Here is a 22,718-nt window from a genome sequence, read left to right on the forward strand (position 1 = left end):
TAGGTATTCCCTGTACTAAACACAATTCAGCAGGAACAGTCCCCTAAGTTTGCTCATAGTCTGTACAGAGAGATCCCATAAAACTATGGCAGCATAGGTATTCCCTGTACTAAGCACAATTCAGCAGGAACAGTCCCCTAAGTTTGCTCATAGTCTGTACAGAGAGATCCCATAAAACTATGGCAGCATAGGTATTCCCTGTACTAAGCACAATTCAGCAGGAACAGTCCCCTAAGTTTGCTCATAGTCTGTACAGAGAGATCCCATAAAACTATGGCAGCATAGGTATTCCCTGTACTAAGCACAATTCAGCAGGAACAGCCCCTAAGTTTGCTCATAGTCTGTACAGTGAGATCCCATAAAACTATGGCAGCACAATGAGGAGCAGCAGATGAGCCAGTGTAGAAAATCCTTCCAGTCTGTGGCCAGGCCCAGATTTGTGGCAAGGCCGCAAAGGCCCGGGCCTAGGGCTGCTTTAATTAAGGGGTGGCATGCCGCCCAGCCATAGGGGCAATTATTTTGATTCCAGACAGCAGTGTTCCTAGAGGGGGGTGCGTGATGCGCAGCCGGGCCCCGCCCCCCTCAGTATGGCGTGCTGCCGGGTTGATTTCAGTGGCATGCGCGCTGCCGGGGGGCCCTGAGGGGGTGCGGGCCCTGGCCCACTCGCACCCCCTGCTCCCCCGGTAGTTCCGCCACTGATTCCAGAGCACTAGCCATTCGGCACTAGTGCTCCGACAAGAAGACAGAATGTACATACACACTATCCTTTGAGAGGGAGGAGGTGACAAAGGACGACGGCCTCCCTCAGGGCAAATCCGACCCCGTCTGTGACCAAGTGACTTGGGAGATGTATGAAGGACGTGAGGGAAATGCAAACACATATAATGAAGGCCTGTGTTCTTAGGGGGTTAATGATTTAATGGGTTAATGGTTAACAGGTGATGGTATTGATTGGGATCTTGCTTTTTACCTACATGGTATTGTCACTGCCTGGGCCCCGGTCAAGTTCATTCAGGAGAACAGTTACTAACCCTTGTGTTATTGTGTTTCTGGTTGACATGTTAATAGCAGTCGCTGGGAGAATTCCACTAGCTGAGGTTATCTATTTGTCTCAGATGTGCTTGAATGAGTTAATCATTGCACCAGGGGTGTTTGAGAGGACGCAGTAGAGAATGGGTTAATGATTAGTGAGAAGCACCAGCCTCATGGGGAAGTTTAGCTGTAGATAAATAAGCTGTATTTATATACAATTGACTGTACGGGTCGTACCACATTACACCAGGGGTACCCACACTATCCTGCTTTCTGAGTCCCTGCAGTGAATTGTTAATAATGCTGTTGGTAGGATGTTCCATATCCTGACTGCTGCTTTCTTTGCTGATTGTGGAATCTCCTGTTGTCCAGTCACCAGCTCTCTCCACCGATGGATGATATGGTTGTGGCTTTCCCATGGGAATCAGTAGGAACCTCTGACTATTTTGGGGTGGGAAGGGGGTGTCTGGGGGATGGCTGAAGAATTGGCTGAAGAATTGGTGAGGCCACAATGGGTAGGGTTGCCACCTTTTAATAAAATTTCCTGACTGGTGGAGGGGGCGGGAACAAAAGGGCGGACCGGGACATCAAAGGGGCGGGCCATGACGTCAAAGGGGCGGGGCCATGGCACGTGATTGGCCAGAAGCCGGCAAAAAGGTAGGCCAGGGGCTTTTGTTAGGGTTATTACAAATTTACCGGCAGCTACATTGCCGGTAAATTAGTAATACCGGCCCCGGCCTTGGCAGGTGTTTTACCGGCTAGGTACCGGCCGGGTGGCAACCCTAACAATGGGGGAAGGGTTGCCAGTCAGCACAATAAGAAAAGTGCAGAAACTTCTAAGGGCAGAGACAGATGAGAAGATTCGGGGAGATTAGTCGCCCGGCAACAAATCGCCTCTTCTTCAGACGATTAATCTCCCCGAACTGCCACCCCGCCGGCTAGAATCAAAATCGCCGGTAGGATAGCACTCGCGCATCGTTTTCTGAAGTCGCCCGAAGTTTCCTCGTGAGATGCTGACTTAATCTCCCCGAATCTTCTCGTCTGTCTCTGCCTTAAGGCAGCTCTTTTTAAGTGATACTTTTAGTTGATCCATTTGTTCTCTCTGTCCCTGCTGAGCAGAATCTCTGGGTTTCATTACAGGCAGCTGTTAGACTTGATACAATAGTTACTGATACTCCAGAGATGCTGCTGAGAAATGTATCAACTAAATGTTGTAAAATTGTAACAGAATCTGAATTACTGAGCAACACCAGAGACAGGCACAATAATCAATGAAATAGCGCCCTCCAGTGGCCAAGAAAGTGCAACACAGGTTTGGCTGGTATTGGTATTGTGAATACAGTGGAATAGTGATGTGCGGGCAGGCCAGATACCTGCAGGTCGGGTGGGTTCGGGCCGACCTCACGCGCTTCTTCGCAGGTGGGTGCGGGTTGAGCTTTTCTTCTCCTGCTCTCACCGCCCCCGTCAAATGCCGGCTTCCGGGTTCGTCTTTTATAGACGCTGCGCCTGCGGGAGGACGGGTTAGGGTCAGGGGGAAATCCAGACCCACACATCACTACAGTGGAACCATAGAGTCAAACTCACTCATGAGGATCCCATGGAGGGATTATATGTGGGCTGGGGGTGCCACCCCAAAGTAAGCCACACCCTGCTGGGTTTGTACATAGGAAACTGTGCCCCTCTATAAGCACTTTGCCTGGCAGAATGGAATATATGATAAAACTATGCTCCTCTCCTCTGCTTTGTTATACTCGGTCTCCCATATTAACAAAATATGTACATATAGGTTGATGGAAGGTTTGTGTTTCCCTGAACCCCCAACTTCGCTGCCTATTGGGTTCTGGTTTTTTTCTCCCCATGTGATTTTCCCCAGGAGACAATGAGTCAGCCGGGTGTGAGTGCAAAATGAAATGAATATGTTCCACTCGCACAAAGAACATTCACCCTGATCTGCTGTGATACTTGGGTCAGTCCATTATGTGACGCTTGGATCAGTCCATTATGTGACACTTGGGTTAGTTCATTATGTGACTCTTGGGTCCATTATGTGACACTTGGGTCAGTCCATTATGTGCCACTTGGGTTAGTCCATTATGTGATACTTGGGTCAGTCCATTATGTGACGCTTGGGTCAGTCCATTATGTGACATTTGGGTCAGTCCATTATGTGACACTAGGGTCAGTCCATTATGTGCCACTTGGGTCAGTCCATTATGTGATTCTTGGGTCAGTCCATTATGTGCCACTTGGGTTAGTTCATTATGTGCCACTTGGGTTAGTTCATTATGTGATACTTGGGTCCATTATGTGACACTTGGGTCAGTCCATTATGTGACACTTGGGTCAGTCCATTATGTGACACTAGGGTCAGTCCATTATGTGCCACTTGGGTTAGTCCATTATGTGATACTTGGGTCAGTCCATTATGTGACACTTGGGTCAGTCCATTATGTGCCACTTGGGTTAGTTCATTATGTGATACTTGGGTCCATTATGTGACACTTGGGTCAGTCCATTATGTGATTCTTCAGTCAGTCCATTATGTGATTCTTCGGTCAGTCCATTATGTGATTCTTCGGTCAGTCCATTATGTGATTCTTCGGTCAGTCCATTATGTGCCACTTGGGTTAGTTCATTATGTGATACTTGGGTCCATTATGTGACACTTGGGTCAGTCCATTATGTGATTCTTCAGTCAGTCCATTATGTGATTCTTCGGTCAGTCCATTATGTGATTCTTCGGTCAGTCCATTATGTGATTCTTCGGTCAGTCCATTATGTGACACTTGGGTTAGTTCATTATGGGATACTTGGGTCAGTCAGTCCATTATGTGATACTTGGGTTAGTTCATTATGTGATACTTTGGTCAGTCCATTATGTGACACTTGGGTCAGTCCATTATGTGATACTTGGGTCAGTCCATTATGTGACATCAGAACCAGAGATGCTGGGATTCCCCATCTTTAATTAAGCTGCCCCATAATTTCATCAAGTTTGGGGGGGGGGGTCCTGTTGAGACTGTTGTGTTTCTGTGCATTCACCCAAAAATGGAGCCAAGCCTAGAGTTTATGTATTTAATACAGTTCTACTTACAAAGCTGGTTCCAGAGAGTAAAAGGAATAGAAATCAGGCCATCATTATATACAAAAGTATCTCATATATTTTTTTTTTTTACACTTTTTCTTTTAACAAATTGTTTTGCAAAACAAAAATGACAAACTATACAGTGGATGGGGCTCAGTAAGCTTCACATTCCATGAAAACAAACACATACACACACATATATATATACATACACACACACATGATAATTTCAGCAACAATCCTCCTTAATTCTGCAGGACAGATGTCTGGGCCAGAAAGCGATGCCTGTGTGCTGCAACACTCATCAGAACAGTCCAAACAACAGCATTGGACATTATCCCATATAATATATCACAGGGAGGCACTTAGTAGATCGGCACTTGGGCTCATGCATTAAGATTCCAGCTTAGTCAATGGAACTGTCTATATAACACCCCCCATACACCAAATAAGTACTTTCATTTCATAAGCTCCTTTGTTCCAGAGCAATTGTGGGAAGAGACTCCCCCTGTATATTGAACTCTTCCTTGTCTGTTTTCCTGAGACACAGGTGAAACAATGATCCATTAGAGAGCTATGGATTTATATCTTTAAAGGGATTCTCTCATGATTTTTATGATGTCGTTTTTATTTCTAAATTTCACTGCAAATAATTCACTGTACAATATAAAATTTAATTCCTGAACCAGCAAGTGTATTTAGTTGTAATTTTGGTGTGTAGGTGCATCTCAGCTCATTTTGCCTGGTCATGTGCTTTCAGAAAGAGCCAGCACTTTAGGATGGAACTGCTTTCTGGCAGGCTGTTGTTTCTCCTACTCAATGTAACTGAAAGTGTCTCAGTGGGACCTGGATTTTACTATTGAGTGTTGTTCTTAGATCTACCAGGCAGTTGTTATCCTGTGTTAGGGAGCTGCTATCTGATTCCCATTGTTCTGTTGTTAGGCTGCTGGGGAGGGGGGTGATATCACTCCAACTTGCAGTACAGCAGTAAAGAGTGACTGAAGTTTATCAGAGCACAAGTCACATGACTGGGGGCAGCTGGGAAACCGACAATATGTCTAACCCTATGTCAGATTTCAAAAATAAATATAAAAAAATCTGTTTGCTCTTTTGAGAAATTGATTTCAGTAGAGAAGTCTACTGGAGCAGCACTATTAACTGATGCGTTTTAAAAAAAATTCCCATGACAGTATCCCTTTAACACAAGCTCCATTTGGCTCCTGTAATACGCAGGTTTCTATCACCCCTATAATACAGTATGACATAATGACTTACCGGCTTTCAGCTCACTGACCTGCCTCTAATGTTAAGCAGCAACCCCCCTGGAATCAAACAATATGAGTCGTGAGCAGGACAGCCATCAGAAATCACAGGGCCCCATACGACAAAATTTCCTGGGCCCCCTGGGCTGCGCCCACCGCAAGCCCCACCTACAGGTCCACCCTCACCACCCCACAGGTCCGCCCCCCACCACACAGTAAAAAAACAAAAAAATATTGGTTGCTAGGGTTCCCACATGTTAATAAAACATAAAAAGATATTGGTGGTCAGGGCCCCCCATAAAAAAACATTTGTAGCCAGGGCCCCCCATTAAAAAATATTGGTGGCTAGGACACCACATGAGAAAAAAAAATTTGTGGCCAGGCCCCCCCCCCACATTATAAGAAAATTGGTGGCCAGGGCCCCTTAAACGTCCATGCCTTCCCAAAGTCAGCAGCTCTCAGAAAGATGGGGGCTAATCAAGTAAGTGTGGCGTGGCCAGGCCCCCCCTTACCCTCGGGCCCCCTACAACTCTCCCCCTTGTCCCCCCCCTGATGGCTGCCCTGGTCGTGAGATATCGTTGGGCACAGGCTGAGTATATAATGCTACAGGGTGCTGGAGTAGGAGGACTAGAGAAGCTGCACCTCACTCTTACGCCTCATCCAGACTCTTTGTGCCTACTATAGAAGCAGTTGGGACAATTGTAGTTCAGCAACCACTCCAGGTTACCCGCTGCTAGCACATTGTTACACAACTCTGAACTCACCACTGGAACAATCACATCCAAGCAATGGCGCGTCTTGTCTCCTAATGGAACTACAACTCCCAGCATCCTACAGCACAGAGCATTCTGGGGGTTATAGTTTAGCAGCAGGACATTGCTCTTCTAGACCAACAGTAACCCAGTGGCTGCTTATCTTTTCTTAAAGGGGTGGTTCACTGTTAATTTAACTTTTTTAAGTACGTTATAAAATGGATACATTTAAGCAACTTTGCAGTTGGTCTTATTTTTTTTTTTTTACCGTTTTTTTACTTATTTGCCTTCTTCTTCTGACTTTTTCAAGCTTTCCAAAGGGGACCACGTCTTAAAAAACAAATGCTCTGTAAGGCTACAAATTTATTGTTATTGCTACTTTTTATTGGGGATGCACCGAATTCACTATTTTGGAATCAGCCGAACCCCCGAATCCTTCGCGAATACCGAACCAAAAAAAAAGGGTGAATAGGGGAACACTTTTTACTTCCTTGTTTTGTGACAAAAAGTCACTCAATTTCCGAGACCCGGAATCCTGCTGAAAAAGGCCGAATCCCAAACCGATCCTGGATTCAGTGCATCCCTACTTTTTTATTACTCATATTTCTATTCAGGCCTCTGCTATTTATATTCCAATCTCTTCTTCAAATCAATGCATGGTTGCTAGGGTAAGTTGAACCCCAGCAACCAGACTGTGGAAACTGGAGAGCTGCTGAATAAAAAGCCAAATAACTCAAAAACGTCAAGTAATGAAAAATAAAACCCAATCGTTAATTGTCTCATAAGATCACTGTATACATCATACTAAAATTAATTTTAAAGGTGAACACTCCATTTAACCATTTACTCATTAACCTGCCACTAATTTAGGGACATATGAGTCATTACTCGTGGGCTGAAAGTCCTAACTGATTTGAACTCTGGTTGCCCTGTACCCAAGGGGTAATTATCTAGGACAGGGCTGTCCAACTGGCAGCCCGTAACCCCCCCTTCTGTGGCCCCCCACCTACCTGAGACCCAGACTGAAACTGCCCACATTGTTCACCTGTTCACACTTTATACAAAATCCTAATGGGGCACCAGCACTGTGTCACTGTATGTAGTACATATTAGACTGCTCCTGATTCCTGTCTCCTTCTCTGTTCTGTCTTCCCTATGCTCCCTGTGTGTCTGCCCTGCTCTGCCTGCGTGTGACATACTCTGCCTGTGTGTGCCCTGCTCTGCCTTTTTGTGCCATGCTCTACCTGTTTGTGCATTGCTCTGCCTGTTTGTGTCATGCTCTGCCTGTTTGTGTCATGCTCTGCCTGTGTGTGCCCTGCTCTGCCTGTTTGGGTCATGCTCTGCCTGTGTGTGCCCTGCTCTGCCTGTTTGTGCCCTGTTCTGCCTGTTTGTGCCATTCTCTGCCTGTGTGTGTCCTGCTCTGCCTGTGTGTGCCCTGCTCTGCCTGTTTGTGCCCTGTTCTGCCTGTTTGTGCCATGCTCTGCCTGTTTCTGCCATGCTCTGCCTGTGTGTGTGTCCTGCTCTGCCTGTGTGTGCCCTGCTCTGCCTGTTTGTGTCAAGCTCTACCTGTGTGTGCCATGCTCTGCCAGTATGTGCCATGCTCTGCCTGTGGAACATGAGTCTGGTATTTGTTCTGGGAGTTAGCATTTAAAAATAAATGATTGTCAGGGGCCCTAAGGTGTTTAATCATGTGCTGGGGGTGCTGTGTTATCCACAGGGGAAGAGGAGGCATATGGATTTAAGGGTATGTCTTAATACGACAACTTTTCTCACATATGAGTGATGAGTGATATCCCTGCAGTGAGTCCAACCATTTGGTTTTTTGGTGTGTTACCACATTTCATGTGGACATGATCTTGTGGTAACATGGGTGTGGTTTAAAAACAGGGAGTGGTAAACACTGGCTTCCATTATCGGCCATCCACTATGTAGGCCGGAAAAATTTCGGCCCTCGGTACCACATAAATTGGACAGCACTGATCTAAGAAATTAACTTTCACGCCACAGTCCTGACCAATCAAACAGCAGAACTACCCCCAGATCATAGGGAAAGGTCTCCCAAGCTCCGCCCCTCAGAGCAGAGTAATGAGCACCAGGATCCACAGAGGAGACACCCGGGGGTTCCGCGGGGGATGTTTGATACGTAACAAGGAATACAGATGTTTTTTAGCTTCTTCCACTGTGTCGCCTGCGATGACTGTAACTCGCATCACTGCTACTGTATGACCCGTATGATCTCCGACTCCTGCATAACAAAAAGGCACTTCAGCAATGGACCTGGGGAAGCAGAACCAAAGGCTCTGTGGTGCTAAGCAGTTTTTTAGATCCGTTATCCAGAAAGCTCTGAATTATGAAGGGCTGTCTCCCACAGACTCCGAATAATCCAAATGTTTAAATGTTTTACAACTGATTTCCCTTTTCTGTGTAATAATAAAACAGTAGCTTGTACTTGATCCCAACTAAGATAAAATTAATCCTTATTGGAAGCAAAACCAGCCTATTGGGTTTATTTAATGTTTAAATGATTTTCTAGTAGACTTAAGGTATGAAGATCCAAATTATGGAAAGATCCATTATCCAGAAAACCACAGCATTGGATAACAGGTCCCATAGCTGTATAATATGTACTGTACGTACCTGGAGCGCCGTTTGTAACTACGGGATCTGTGATAGTTGGGGCTTCTGCTCCGGCTTCTGCTGTCGTAACTGTCGTATGTGTGGGATCGACTACTGCAGCATGGGGAAAAAAAAAAAGAATTTGATTATTTGTGTTTTTTTAAATTTATTGAGCTTTTTATTAGGGATGCACCGAATCCAGGATTCAGCTTTTTTCAGCAGGATTCAAATTCGGCTGAAACCTTCTGCCCGGCCAAAAACCAAATCTGAATTTGCATATACAAATTAGTAGGGGATGCACCGAAGCCAGGATTCTGCCTTTTTCAGCAGGATTCGGCCGAATCCTTCGTCCCGGCCAAATCGAATCCTAATTATGCCTATTCAAATTAGGGGTGTGGATAGAAATCGCGTGACTTTTTGTCACAAAACAAGGAAGTAAAAAATGTTTTTCCCCTTCACACCAGGATTTGGTTCGGTATTCGGCCAAATCTGTCGAGAAGGATTCAGGGGTTCGGCCGAATCCAAAATAATGGATTCGGTGCATCCCTACAAATTAGGGGCGAGGAGGGAAATTGCATGACTTTTGTCACAAAACAAGTAAAAAATGTTTTCCCATTCCCATCCCTAATTTGCATATGATAATTAGGATTCAGATTCGGTTCGGTATTCGGCCAAATCTTTTGTGAAGGATTCGGGGTTTGGCCGAATCCAAAATAGTGGGTTCGGTGCAACCCTACTTTTTATTCAGCAGCTTTCCAGTTAGTAATTTCATCAATCTGGTTGTTAGGGTCCAAATGACCCTAGCAACCATGCACTGATTTCAATAACAGACTGGAATATGATTGGAAGAGCGTCTCAAAAGAAAGACGAGCAATAAAAAGTAGCAATAACAATACATTTGTAGCCTTACAGAGTATTTGTTTTTAGATGGGGTCAGTGACCCCCATTTGAATGCTGGGACAAGTCAGAAGAAGAAGGCAAATAATTAAAAAAAACTATAAAAAAATAAATAATGAAGACCAATTGAGCAGTTGCTTAGAATTGGCCATTCTATAACTTAACTTAAAGGTGAACCACCCCTTTAATGATTATTGCGTGCTTATAGGAAAACTAGGCCTAAAACTGGATATGGCTAGAAATGGAAATGGGTGTCATAAAGGCTCGGGCAAGAGAAGGGCCGAAACCCACAGGCTTATTGCAGCCCCCAAATCTTCTGCTCGTGTCCAAAAGCCTTGTGTTGTGCGAAAAGACTTGGGAGAAGAAACAGGAGGCTTTGTATTTTGAGACGAAATCCACCAAGTCTGTTCACACTGGACACAAGGTTTCTGGACGTGAGCGACCAAGAAGAATCGGCTACTGGCTGGGGCCTGAAATCAGCCTTATAAACACTTGGCAGTAACCAATCAAAAGTTAGCTTTTTATTGTTCAACCAGCTAGCTGGCAACAAACATAATCACTGATTGGTTGCTATGGATCACTGCCCAGATGCAACTTTGCCCAGTGTTTTAAAGGATAAGTAAACCTTTAAAATAAATGAGTGTAAAATTGACAAGGGGGCTATTCTAAGCACCTTTTTGTCATTTACATTCATTATTTATTTTCTTTTGATCCCAAGATATTAAGGGATACATGTACTGTTAATATGAATGAATTTTGTTCCAACAGCGCCACCTGCTGGTCAGTTTCCCACCAGTCTGACCACCAAGTAGTCAAGGAAGTTGTCAGGAGAAAGAAAGAGGCTGCTCTGATGTTCTTCTGCTTAGGAAAGATTTGAGAAAGGTTTCTAATTGTTTAAAGAACAAAAGTGCTCACAACTGCACCCTCATCAATTTTACATTCACTTATTTTAAAGGTTTACTTATCCTTTAATGAGCCCCATACTGACGGCATGCACCAAATCCACTAATTTGGATACAGCCGAACCCCCGAATCCTTCTTGAAAGATTCGGCAGACTACCAAACCGAATCCCAATTTGCATATGCAAATTAGGGGTGGAAAGGGGGACAAAATGGTTTACTTCCTTGTTTTGTGACATAAAGTCGCGCGATTTCCCTCCCTAATTTGCATATGCAAATTAGAAGTCTGGCAGAAGAATTTGGCCGAAATCTGCTGAAAAAGGCTGAATTCTGTCCGAATCCCGAACCGAATCCTGAATTCGGTGCATCCCTACTGTTCCAGTTCATCCCCTTACCCATAATTCTCGAAACGTATGACATGGGCAGAGAAAGCACCAAGATATGAAGCAGTCCCACATAAACTGAAACAAACAGCAGCCACTCTCCCATCATTCTCTGTGAATGCCGCCATTGTGTGGCACCAACTAAGTTGGAGAAGGATTTATCAACAATCGACCCCACTTTATAGAGAGCAACACATACCTTGACCTTCTGCGGTGATCATAGGAGCTCCTGGAGCGGCTCCTGCTGTACGAACGGCTACGTTGCGAAACGGAAGAGATTTAAATCAACAGTTCAGATAAAGTAAATAAACAGTAAATAGGCTGTGCAAAATAAAAAATGTATCTAATATACAGTGGTGTGAAAAACTATTTGCCCCCTTCCTGATTTCTTATTCTTTTGCATGTTTGTCACACTTAAATGTTTCTGCTCATCAAAAACCGTTAAACTATTAGTCAAAGATAACATAATTGAACACAAAATGCAGTTTTTAAATAAAGGTTTACGTTATTAAGGGAGAAAAAAAACTCCAAATCTACATGGGCCTGTGTGAAAAAGTGATTGCCCCCCTTGTTAAAAAATAACTTAACTGTGGTTTATCACACCTGAGTTCAATTTCAAAGGTTATAAAGCCATTTCTAAAGCTTTGGGACTCCAGCGAACCACAGTGAGAGCCATTATCCACAAATGGCAAAAACATGGAACAGTGGTGAACCTTCCCAGGAGTGGCCGGCCGACCAAAATTACCCCAAGAGCGCAGAGACTACTCATCCGAGAGGCCACAAAAGACCCCAGGACAACATCTAAAGAACTGCAGGCCTCACTTGCCTCAATTAAGGTCAGTGTTCACGACTCCACCATAAGAAAGAGACTGGGCAAAAACGGCCTGCATGGCAGATTTCCAAGGCGCAAACCACTTTTAAGCAAAAAGAACATTAAGGCTCGTCTCAATTTTGCTAAAAAACATCTCAATGATTGCCAAGACTTTTGGGAAAATACCTTGTGGACAGACGAGACAAAAGTTGAACTTTTTGGAAGGTGCGCGTCCCGTTACATCTGGCGTAAAAATAACACAGCATTTCAGAAAAAGAACATCATACCAACAGTAAAATATGGTGGTGGTAGTGTGATGGTCTGGGGTTGTTTTGCTGCTTCAGGACCTGGAAGACTTGCTGTGATAGATGGAACCATGAATTCTACTGTCTACCAAAAAATCCTGAAGGAGAATGTCCGGCCATCTGTTCGTCAACTCAAGCTGAAGCGATCTTGGGTGCTGCAGCAGGACAATGACCCAAAACACACCAGCAAATCCACCTCTGAATGGCTGAAGAAAAACAAAATGAAGACTTTGGAGTGGCCTAGTCAAAGTCCTGACCTGAATCCTATTGAGATCTTGTGGCATGACCTTAAAAAGGCGGTTCATGCTAGAAAACCCTCAAATAAAGCTGAATTACAACAATTCTGCAAAGATGAGTGGGCCAAAATTCCTCCAGAGCGCTGTAAAAGACTCGTTGCAAGTTATCGCAAACGCTTGATTGCAGTTATTGCTGCTAAGGGTGGCCCAACCAGTTATTAGGTTCAGGGGGCAATTACTTTTTCACACAGGTTTGGATTTCTTTTCTCCCTAAATAATAAAAACCCTCATTTAAAAACTGCATTTTGTGTTTACTTGTGTTATCTTTGACTAATAGTTAAATGTGTTTGATGATCAGAAACATTTTGTGTGACAAACATGCAAAAGAATAAGAAATCAGGAAGGGGGCAAATAGTTTTTCACACCACTGTAGTTAGTTATAGGGATGCAAATCCAGGATCCGGTTCGGCCAAGATTCGGCCTTTCTCAGCAGGATTCGGATTCGGCCGAACCGAATCCTAATTTGCATATGCAAATGTGGGGAGGGCGGGATTTCACGTGACTTTTTGTTACAAAACAAGGAAGTAAACCAATTTTTCCCCACTTTTTCTCTTCCCGCCCCTAATTTGCATAGCAAATTAGGATTCGGATTCAGTTCGGTATTCGGCTGAATCTTCCAAGATGGATTTGGCCGAATCCAAAGTAGTGGATTCGGTGCATCCCTAGTTAGTTATCGAAAATGCCACCTGTACAGGCTGGAGTGAGTGGATGTGTAACATAATAGCCAGAACACTACTTCCTGCTTTTCAGCTCTCTAACTCTGAGTTAGTCAGTGACTATAAGGGGGGCCACATGGGACATAAAACTGTGAGTTTGTAATTGATCCTCAGCATTCAGCTCAGATTCAAAAGCAACAGATATGACCCATGTTCCCCCCCTCATGTCACTGATTATTTACTGCCTGGTAACCAATCAGTGGAAAGCAAGAGAGCTGCAAAGCAGGAAGTAGTGTAGCCATGGGGGCAGCCATTCAAGCACAGGATACACAGTAGATAACAGATAAGTACTACTATAGTTTATATAAACAAGCTGCTGTGTAGCCATGGGGGCAGCCATTCAAGCACAGGATACACAGTAGATAACAGATAAGTACTACTATAGTTTATATAAACAAGCTGATGTGTAACCATGAGGGCAGCCATTCAAGCACAGGATACACAGTAGATAACAAATAAGTACTACTATAGTTCATATAAACAAGCTGTTGTGTAGCCATGGGGGCAGCCATTCAAGCACAGGATACACAGTAGATAACAGATAAGTACTACTATAGTTTATATAAACAGTGTAGCCATGGGGGCAGCCATTCAAGCACTCAAGCATTCAATCAGTAGATAACAGATAAGTACTACTATAGTTTATATAAACAGACAGCTGTGTAGCCATGGGGCACATTCTTTGGTGTTACTGTTCCTTTAAATCAAGCAGGGGGCTGGACTGAAATGCACTAATGGCAGATACAGAGGACGGGAATTCTCGAGTCAGTGGATTGAGAATGCCGGCTTTACTCCAGAAGGCAGTGGCTCAAAAACTCAGCCTGGACACCATTGAAGGAGAAATTTGGGAAGAATGCCTGTTTGCTCTCCTTTTGTCCCAGCCTACAGGTTAGCTTTCAAGCTAGTGCTTCTTTACTCATCTACACAAAACTATGAAAAATATGATAAATACAAAAGCAGCTAATTCGCTTCTGCCACTTACGTGTAACTTCTGTAAGATCTGCTGCGGCTCCGTGTCCTGTACCGTCTATACGTCTCCCTGCTTTGACTTCTCGTGTAACTTCTAGACCTAGAATGAAATGTAAAATAAGCCGCTGTTTTTCTATGGTACAGAGACCGTCTCAGGGCCCTTTGTGTTGGCACCAGCCTAGAGCGTTTCCATGAGGAATACATGCCTATTTATTTGCAGTGCACTCAATCCTTAGTTTAGGGACTTGATTGGATCCTGAACCAAATCAGAATCCTAATTTGCATATTCAAATTAGCATGAGAATGGGCGGGTGAAGTGTGCTGCGTGCACAACAATTATTCTGATGTTTGGATTTGGTTTAGCATTTGCTTCAATCCTGGATTTAGTGCATCGCTGCTATTTTTTGCAATGCAAGTGTATATTGTCCTTAGAATTTCTAGAGAGACATTACGGGACCCATTTACTTAGCTCGAGTGAAGGAATAGAGGAAAAAAACTTCGAATTTTGAATGTTTTTTTTTGGCTACTTCGACCATCGAATGGGCTACTTTGACCTTCGACTTCGACTTTGAGTCGAACGATTCGAACTAAAAATCATTCGACTATTTGACCATTCGATAGTCGAAGTACTGTCTCTTTAAAAAAAAAAAACTTCGACCCCCTAGTTCGCCACCTAAAACCTACCAAAGTCAATGTTGCTATCTTTTTTTGGTCAAAGAAAAATCGTCCAATCGTTGGATTAAAATCCTTGAATGGAAGATTTTTCGCTCGATCGTTCGATCAAACGAATTGTGGTAAATCCTTCCACTTCGATATTCGAAGTCGAAGGATTTCAATTCGGCAGTCGAATATCGAGTGTTAATTAACCCTCGATATTCGAATTTAAATAAATTTGCCCCTTTGTCTCAAGTCCCAGACCTTCAGCTCAGGAGGAAAATAATATGCTTATATGCTGTAGTAGGCTGGCACAAACCGGACCGCACTCCAATGCTTAAAGCAGTTTTAAAAAAGTTTTATTTTAACAAAAAAACATCTCAAAAGAGCCTTACGCATTTCGTGCCGGTATATTGTCCTTACCTGGATGAATAACTGTATGATCGAGAACGGCTCTTTGACTGGGTGTACGACCGAGATCTTGATCTGTGACTGGACGCCGACCTGGATTTACTGCGTGATCTTGCTTGGCTGGTCGATCGGCTTTTCTCGTCTTCGCTTGAAGTCCGTTCTTCGCTCGAGCTATCTCGATTTCTGGGGCGCTGGTTAAGTCGGGCGGTTTTTCTGACTTCATCAAAAAGCGACCCGGGCCTGACTTTATTTTTACTTTTGATCTCTATGCGCAGGCCCTGAGACTTCTTCTCCTGCTCTGTTGGGATGGCCAGTGGAATGCTGGAAGATTTCATCATCTGCAGGATACTCTGTCCTTGGACTGGTTTCCATTTATTGTCAAGAGCTGCTGCAGCAGCTTCAGAGTTTCCACTGTTGCCTTTTTCCAGTTTGACTACATCACCTGGTTCCAGCGAGCTACCAACAGTCTTCTCTTCCTGGACTTGCAACTTCTCATCTGTAATGGAAGCCGCCGCTACTGAAGCTTTCTGCCCATTTGTAACACCTGAAATGCTGCTCTGTCCTTTGGCAGGAGAATTGGACTCTTCCTTAACATGACTTGATGAGAGGCTACCATTACCAGTTTTGCGGCTAGTGGTAGACTTAGCCAAACCCACGGTTAAGCTCTGAAGTTTTTCTGTGTTTGTTGTTTGCCTTTTCCCTCTGTTCTCTTGACTTCCTTGATTCAAGCTTTTGATTTGTTCTTTGGAAATTTCCTCCTTGACCCGCAAAGTTTTGCTGTTTGCACTCTTTTTAGAGGACTGACTAACGTCTTCCAAAGACTTGTCTTGAACCCGACTGTGTTTTTCTGTGACGCTATTTTTCTTAACGTCAGGTTCCTCCATCACCACTTCCTCCTCTTCGCCAAACTCTAAAGGAGGCTGCCAGCAGAACACGGGCTTCTTCTTCTTTTGGGCTTTGCGTTTCTTCTCCTTTTTCTTCTTTGACTTTTCCCTATTCTTTTTCATGTGGCTTTTCTTGGAGCTTTTTTTGCTGGAACGCCGTTTTCGTTTCTTCGATTTGCTTTTACTGTGATCAGGGTTCGGGCTCGCCAACGGCCGGGATTTTGGGAGGTTTTCCTGAATATTTCCAGAACCAGGAGTGGTGGACTTTGAAACAACCTCTGTGTCCGATTCAGAACTGGCCTCCCCTTCCTCCTTCTCAGAAGATGCAAGCTTGTCTGCACTTAAATTACTTGCGTTTCTTTCCCCGTTTGAAAGTTGACCGACATCGCTGGATTTTTCTTTCAATTGGTCACTTTTTTCTGGTAATACTGCCTGTATGAAATCACTGCTGTTTTCAGTCTTTTCTTGTTGTTTATCTAAGCTCGTATCTTTGTTGTCATTTTGTTCCGGAGTACTCTTTATACCAATATGATTTTTAAGGTCTTCTAAAGCCTTGGTGGTTTCCAGCACAATGTTCTGATAATTCTCCTTCTCTGCGTCAGAGGAAGTTCCAGAATCAGAATTACTCTCTATGCTTTTTGAAGAATTAGTTTTTTTGGACCTACTTGCTGTACTTTTTGAGCGACTGTTTTTACCTCTGGAACGGGTTTGTTTCCTTAAGCCAGATCTCCTAGAATGACTCCTGTTTTTAGAATCGTAAGAGGAGGATCGGTCATATGAGGAGTCACTGCGAGAAATGGCTTCGGAACTTGAGGTACTAAGACTTCTTGATCTTGAATAGGATTTGCTGTAAGACAGACTCCGAGAAGAACGCATCCTGGATTTCTGCCGATAGCTTGAACTGCTCGAGTAATCACTGCGGTCACTATCAGAGCTAGCCAGACGCTTTTTACGTGTGTGGCTACTAGTGTCCTCTACAGTACGTTTACCTTGTGAGGGCAAAACACCGGATGTTTTGGCCTTTATTTCTTGCACTCGTTCATAAGATGGTTTCCATGGTTTCTGTCCAGGTTTCCATCTGGAAGGTGGTGGACTGTCACTTATTGGAATCTCAGGTTTGTTATCCGTAGTTACCACTGGCAATGCAGTCTTCTCAGTTTGGTGAACTGTGGGTTTCCCTTGCTCTACCACGGGAACTGGTTTAGTTTCTACTAAAGGGGGTTCTTCGTTTTTGGGGGGTGGGGACACCGTTTTCAATTGCTTGGAACCGGACAAAGGAGTCACTGAATTTGATATGGACCCTGATTTGTTCCTGTGTCTTGACCTAGCTTTCACTGGAGACCTACCTCTGGAGTCGCTTATAGAGCGGGAAGAGGATTTCGAACCTGTTCCAGATGTCGCACTTTCTCTTGAATAAGATCTTGATCTAGAATCAGAGAGCGCACCTCTGCTGGAATGAACAGAGGAACCGTCGCCTTTGTTGGATCTAGACAAGTGTTTTTTGGAAGAGTCTCGAGATGACGCCGACAAAGATCTTTTCATTCTCTCCTGGGAGGATTTTGACTTCTTGTTTGAAGAAAGGCGGACTCCTTCTTTGGGCACAAGGGACTGATCTCTTTTTGATGGCTTGCGCTTTTTTGAATGCTTGAGCTTCTTGGATTTCTTTTTGTGTTTTATTTTCTTCTCCTTCTTACGATTTTTAGAGCGAGAACCTCTTTCTCTACTCCCATCAGAATGATAGCCATCAGGTGACCAGGAACTTGACCTCTGTGATGCACTTCCTTGACCCCATTGAATGGAAAGGTGGTCATCGAGTCTGAAAGTAAGCAGATGTGAACAAGTTAATCTATTATGCCCTAATGGTACCCATAGAATACCCTTTGCATGGACCAAGAAGCAAATACTTGAAACATGTGAATGGAAACACCAATCTGGTCATATTGCCATTGATATTAAGGAGCACATAAGGAGAGTAGCCCTTTGCACTTTATGGTTGGTCAATGTTTTTCCTTAAAGGGATTCTGTCATCATTTTTATGGTGTAGTTTTTATTTCTAAATTACACTGTTTACACTGCAAATAATTCACTCCACCATATAAAATGTAATTCCTAACATAGCAAGTGTATTTTTTTAGTTGTAATATTGGTGTGTAGATGCATCTCAGCTCATTTTGCCTGGTCATGTGCTTTTAGAAAGAGCCAGCACTTTAGGATGGAACTGCTTTCTGGCAGGCTGTTGTTTCTCCTACTCAATGTAACTGAATGTGTCTCAGTGGGACCTGGATTTTACTGTTGAGTGCTGTTCTTAGATCTACCAGGGAGCTGTTATCTTGTTACCTTCCCATTGTTCTGCTGATGGGCTGCTGGGGGAGAAGGATGAGGCAGTGATATTACTTGCAGTGCAGCAGTAAAGAGTGACTGAAGTTTATCAGAGCACAAGTCACATGACTGGGGGCTCCTGGTAAACCAACAAAACTTCTGTTTGCACATTAACGCCTTGAACAGCTCTGCGCACTGATTATGCTACAAGTATCTGCCACTTTAAAAAGTTTCTCTTACTTGTCTCCTTTGCTCCACTTCTCTCCTGAAGACGGTTTGTAGGCTCTTAACCTCTGCATTTCCTCCTTCCAGTGAGGAGGAGTTTCACTGCTCTCTCCTTCCCCTTCAGATTCTGAACGAGACTTGGATCGAGGTGGTGTATGGTACCTCTGGAAGAAAGTAAAAATGGAATACGTTTAAAGGAACAGTTCAGTGTAAAAATAAAAACGGTGTAAATAGATAGCCTGTGTAAAATAACAGATATGACCCATGTGGCCCCACTCAAGTCACTGATTGGTTACTGCCTGGTCACCAGGGTAACCAGTCAGGGGAAACCTGAACTGAAAAGCAGGAAGTAGTGTTCTGGCTATTATGTTACACATCCAGTCACTCCAGCCTTTATACATTACATTTTTGCCTAACTAACTATATTAGATACATTTTTTATTTTGCACAGCCTATTTATTTACCCAGTTTTTATTTTGTTTCATTTCATTATTTTATTTCATTTATTTCTGTACAGAGTCTGTACAGAGAGATCCCATAAAACTATGGCAGCATAGGTATTCCCCTGTACTAAGCACAATTCAGCAGGAACAGTCCCATAAGTTTTCTCATAGTCTGTACAGAGAGATCCCATAAAACTATGGCAGCATAGGTATTCCCTGTACTAAGCACAATTCAGCAGGAACAGTCCCATAAGTTTTCTCATAGTCTGTACAGAGAGATTCCATAAAACTATGGCAGAATAGGTATTCATTCCTCTGTACTAAGCAAAATTCAGCAGGAACAGTCCCTAAGTTTGTTCATAGTCTGTACAGAGAGATCCCATAAAACTATGACAGCATAGGTATCCCCTGTACTAAGCACAATTCAGCAGGAACAGTCCCCTAAGTTTACTCATAGTCTGTACAGAGAGATCCCATAAAACTATGGCAGCATAGATATTCCCTGTACTAAGCACAATTCAGCAGGAACAGCCACTAAGTTTGCTCATAGTCTGTACAGAGAGATCCCATAAAACTATGGCAGCATAGGTATTCCCCTGTACTAAGCACAATTCAGCAGGAACAGCCCCTAAGTTTGCTCATAGTCTGTACAGAGAGATCCCATAAAACTATGGCAGAATAGGTATTCCCCTGTACTAAGCACAATTCAGCAGGAACAGCCCCCTAAGTTTGCTCATAGTCTGTACAGAGAGATCACAGAAAACTATGGCAGCACATGCTTTACAAAGTACAAAGCACAATTCCGCAGGAAACAATAAGAGTATAGCAGCCTTTTTAAGAACAAATTATTAAATACTTAACATACTATTGTACCGCGGCCCCGAATTCTCCTGCCAGATTTGGAGAGTGGTGCATTCTGCTGATCATTTTTTTCAGGTTCAACAGAAGCAGGTTTCCTAAAATAAATGTATCAAGAAATAAATTAAAGGGATCACTATCAACAGCTGACCCTAAGATGTATGGATGATGATGGCATGGTAATCTTGCATACAAAGCTAGATTCAGTATTGCTTTTGAAACATCCACCAACAAGAGATCACTAGTGGATCAGCTGATTTTATTTACCGCAATGTTCTTGGGTTGCCCTTAAGGTGGCCATAGACATTACAATTACAATTTTCCCTGGAAAGAGTGCTCGCTTCAATACACACTAGGGATGCACCAGATCCACTATTTTGGATTCGGCTGAACCCCGAATCCTTCACAAAAGATTTGGCTGAATAACAAACCGAAGCCTAATGTGCATATGCAAATTCGACCAAATCCTGCTGAAAAAGGACGATTACTGAACCGAATCCTGGATTCAGTGCATCCCTTATGTAGAGCTGACTCGTCAGATATAAAGGTAGAAACAATAGAATTCCACCTGTATCTGATGATTCAGCACTAACAATGGCTGATGTTTGGGTGCACGATCAAAATTATCTGGTGACTATAAGGCTTACTGTTCAGGCTCCAGCTTTGCCACAGGTGCGTCTCTGCGGAGGAGAAACCTATTCTCAGGTACAGGAGGGATTTCCTCGGGGCGAACGATGGGTTTCTCCCTCTTCGACGTAATATCTTTATCATCTGTCAGATGATTGTTAACTGACTGAGGACTAAAACATAAAGATCACGGTTAGATGAATAAACGTTAAAAGGTGTGTGGCCCTGTGTGGAGACATCCGTAGTAGCGGCCAAAACTATAAATTCTGACTCCCGCACAATCACCAGTCGGAAGAGGTATATATGTGGTCCTTACCCTTCAAGCACAGGATACACAGTAGATAACAGATAAGTACTACTATAGTTTATATAAACAAGCTGCTGTGTAGCCATGGGGGCAGCCATTCAAGCACAGGATACACAGTAGATAACAGATAAGTACTACTATAGTTTATATAAACAAGCTGCTTTGTAGCCATGGGGGCAGTCATTCAAGCACAGGATACACAGTAGATAACAGATAAATACTACTATAGTTTATATAAACAAGCTGCTGTGTAGCCATGGGGGCAGCCATTCAAGCACAGGATACACAGTAGATAACAGATAAGTACTACTATAGTTTATATAAACAAGCTGCTGTGTAGCCATGGGGGCAGCCATTCAAGCACAGGATACACAGTAGATAACAGCTAAGTACTACTATAGTTTATATAAACAAGCTGCTGTGTAGCCATGGGGGCAGCCATTCAAGCACAGGATACACAGTAGATAACAGATAAGTACTACTATAGTTTATATAAACAAGCTGCTGTGTAGCCATGGGGACAGCCTTTCAAGCACAGGATACACAGTAGATATCAGATAAGTACTACTATAGTTTATATAAACAGGCTGCTGTGTAGTCATGGGGGCAGCCATTCAAGCACAGGATACACAGTAGATAACAGATAAGTACTACTATAGTTTATATAAACAAGCTGCTGTGTAGCCATGGGGCAGCCATTCAAGCACAGGATACACAGTAGATAACAGATAAGTACTACTATAGTTTATATAAACAAGCTGCTGTGTAGCCATGGGGGCAGCCATTCAAGCACAGGATACACAGTAGATAATTTGTAATTGGTTTTTATTTTTAATGATTTGTGGTTTTTGAGTTATTTAGCTTTCTATCCAGCAGCTCTCAAGTTTGCAGTTTCAGCCATCTGGGTGCTAGGGTCCAAATTCTCCTAGCAACCATGTATTGATTTGAATAAGAGACTGGAATATGAATAGGAGAGGCCCCCAAGTTTTTACTTTACTCATTTAGATAAAGAAGGCATGTGCTTTAAAAAGTAGTCTTTCTGATGAAAAAGGTATAAGTACAACAACGGACAAACCTGTGCTCCTCCCTCGAGGGGCTTTTCTCCCTGGCCTCCTCTTTCCTGCTGGACTCTTTCCGTCTCCGTTTTAAGTGCTTCACTTTGGTTTTCCGTTTCCTTTTCTTCCTTCGGTGCTTCTCTATTTCAGCTTCGCTCTCCGAAGAGGAAGACTCTGAAGACGATGAGGAAGAATATGGAGGAGTAGTGGATTTGAAACTGGAATCAGACTCCTCTGATTGAGATGGAGCTTGCTTAATTTTTTCTGAGGAAATAGCAATAAAGCAGAATGAAAGCAGATTCACCAGGTGAAAAAAAAAAATCACAAAATCGTATATTTTCTATAGAGGCAGCCTGGGGCCCTTTGCTTCAGGGTATGGGACCCTTGAATGCCTATAAAGATAAACTTTTTTAGTGCCCCATCCTGAACTGAGGGGTGTACCCCACTCCTATCAGATCCGCTCACAAAGGAAAGGATTGGGGGGCTGCCTGGGACAGCAATGGATATGAATATTGGTTGATAGAATCTAGATATACAGGTAGAACTGCAGAATTCAGGCAGTGCACAGAAAACAGACCTTCCCCCTTACTCAGCTTGATACACTGGACATCAGAGAGAAATCCAATTTTAAGGTGGCCATATATAATGCCTATTTGGCCAGATATCTATTGGGAATTTAGCTTACCCCATCAGATAGGGACTGCACTAGGGATAGGGAATGTTTTTTTTTTTTTTAAAAGGTAAGTTTTATTGTTTTAAACACGTAAAACAAGACATAACAGCACATCTCATATGCATTACATGAAATCAGACATGAATTACCAGTCGATAGAGTATTATAACAGTAAGAACCCTGAATTGGGGTCAATTGGACACTCCTAGAAGTATTCTTTATGAATTATTTTTGAGCC

General features: G+C 43.3%; 1 protein-coding gene across 4 annotated transcripts in view; it reads right to left on the minus strand.

Moving 5' to 3' along the window:
- Positions 1-8,014: 8,014 nt before the first annotated feature.
- Positions 8,015-22,718, minus strand: part of nktr.L (natural killer cell triggering receptor L homeolog) — a 44,933-nt gene continuing 30,229 nt past the window's right edge. For 3 of the 4 annotated variants that reach the window (XM_018267072.2, XM_041565753.1, XM_041565754.1), the window contains 9 exons: positions 21,828-22,071; positions 20,466-20,618; positions 19,826-19,916; positions 18,533-18,681; positions 15,102-17,789; positions 14,038-14,124; positions 11,127-11,183; positions 8,769-8,861; positions 8,015-8,376 (listed from right to left, as the gene is read on the minus strand). In XM_018267072.2, the coding sequence (XP_018122561.1) occupies positions 8,298-8,376; positions 8,769-8,861; positions 11,127-11,183; positions 14,038-14,124; positions 15,102-17,789; positions 18,533-18,681; positions 19,826-19,916; positions 20,466-20,618; positions 21,828-22,071 (3,641 nt within the window). In that variant the 3' untranslated portion in view covers positions 8,015-8,297. The remainder of the gene's footprint in view (positions 8,377-8,768; positions 8,862-11,126; positions 11,184-14,037; positions 14,125-15,101; positions 17,790-18,532; positions 18,682-19,825; positions 19,917-20,465; positions 20,619-21,827; positions 22,072-22,718) is intronic. The other variant, XM_041565752.1, reaches the window with a different exon arrangement.

Source organism: Xenopus laevis, chromosome 6L (assembly GCF_017654675.1).
Source record: "Xenopus laevis strain J_2021 chromosome 6L, Xenopus_laevis_v10.1, whole genome shotgun sequence".
In the NCBI taxonomy this organism is placed as follows: domain Eukaryota; kingdom Metazoa; phylum Chordata; class Amphibia; order Anura; family Pipidae; genus Xenopus; species Xenopus laevis.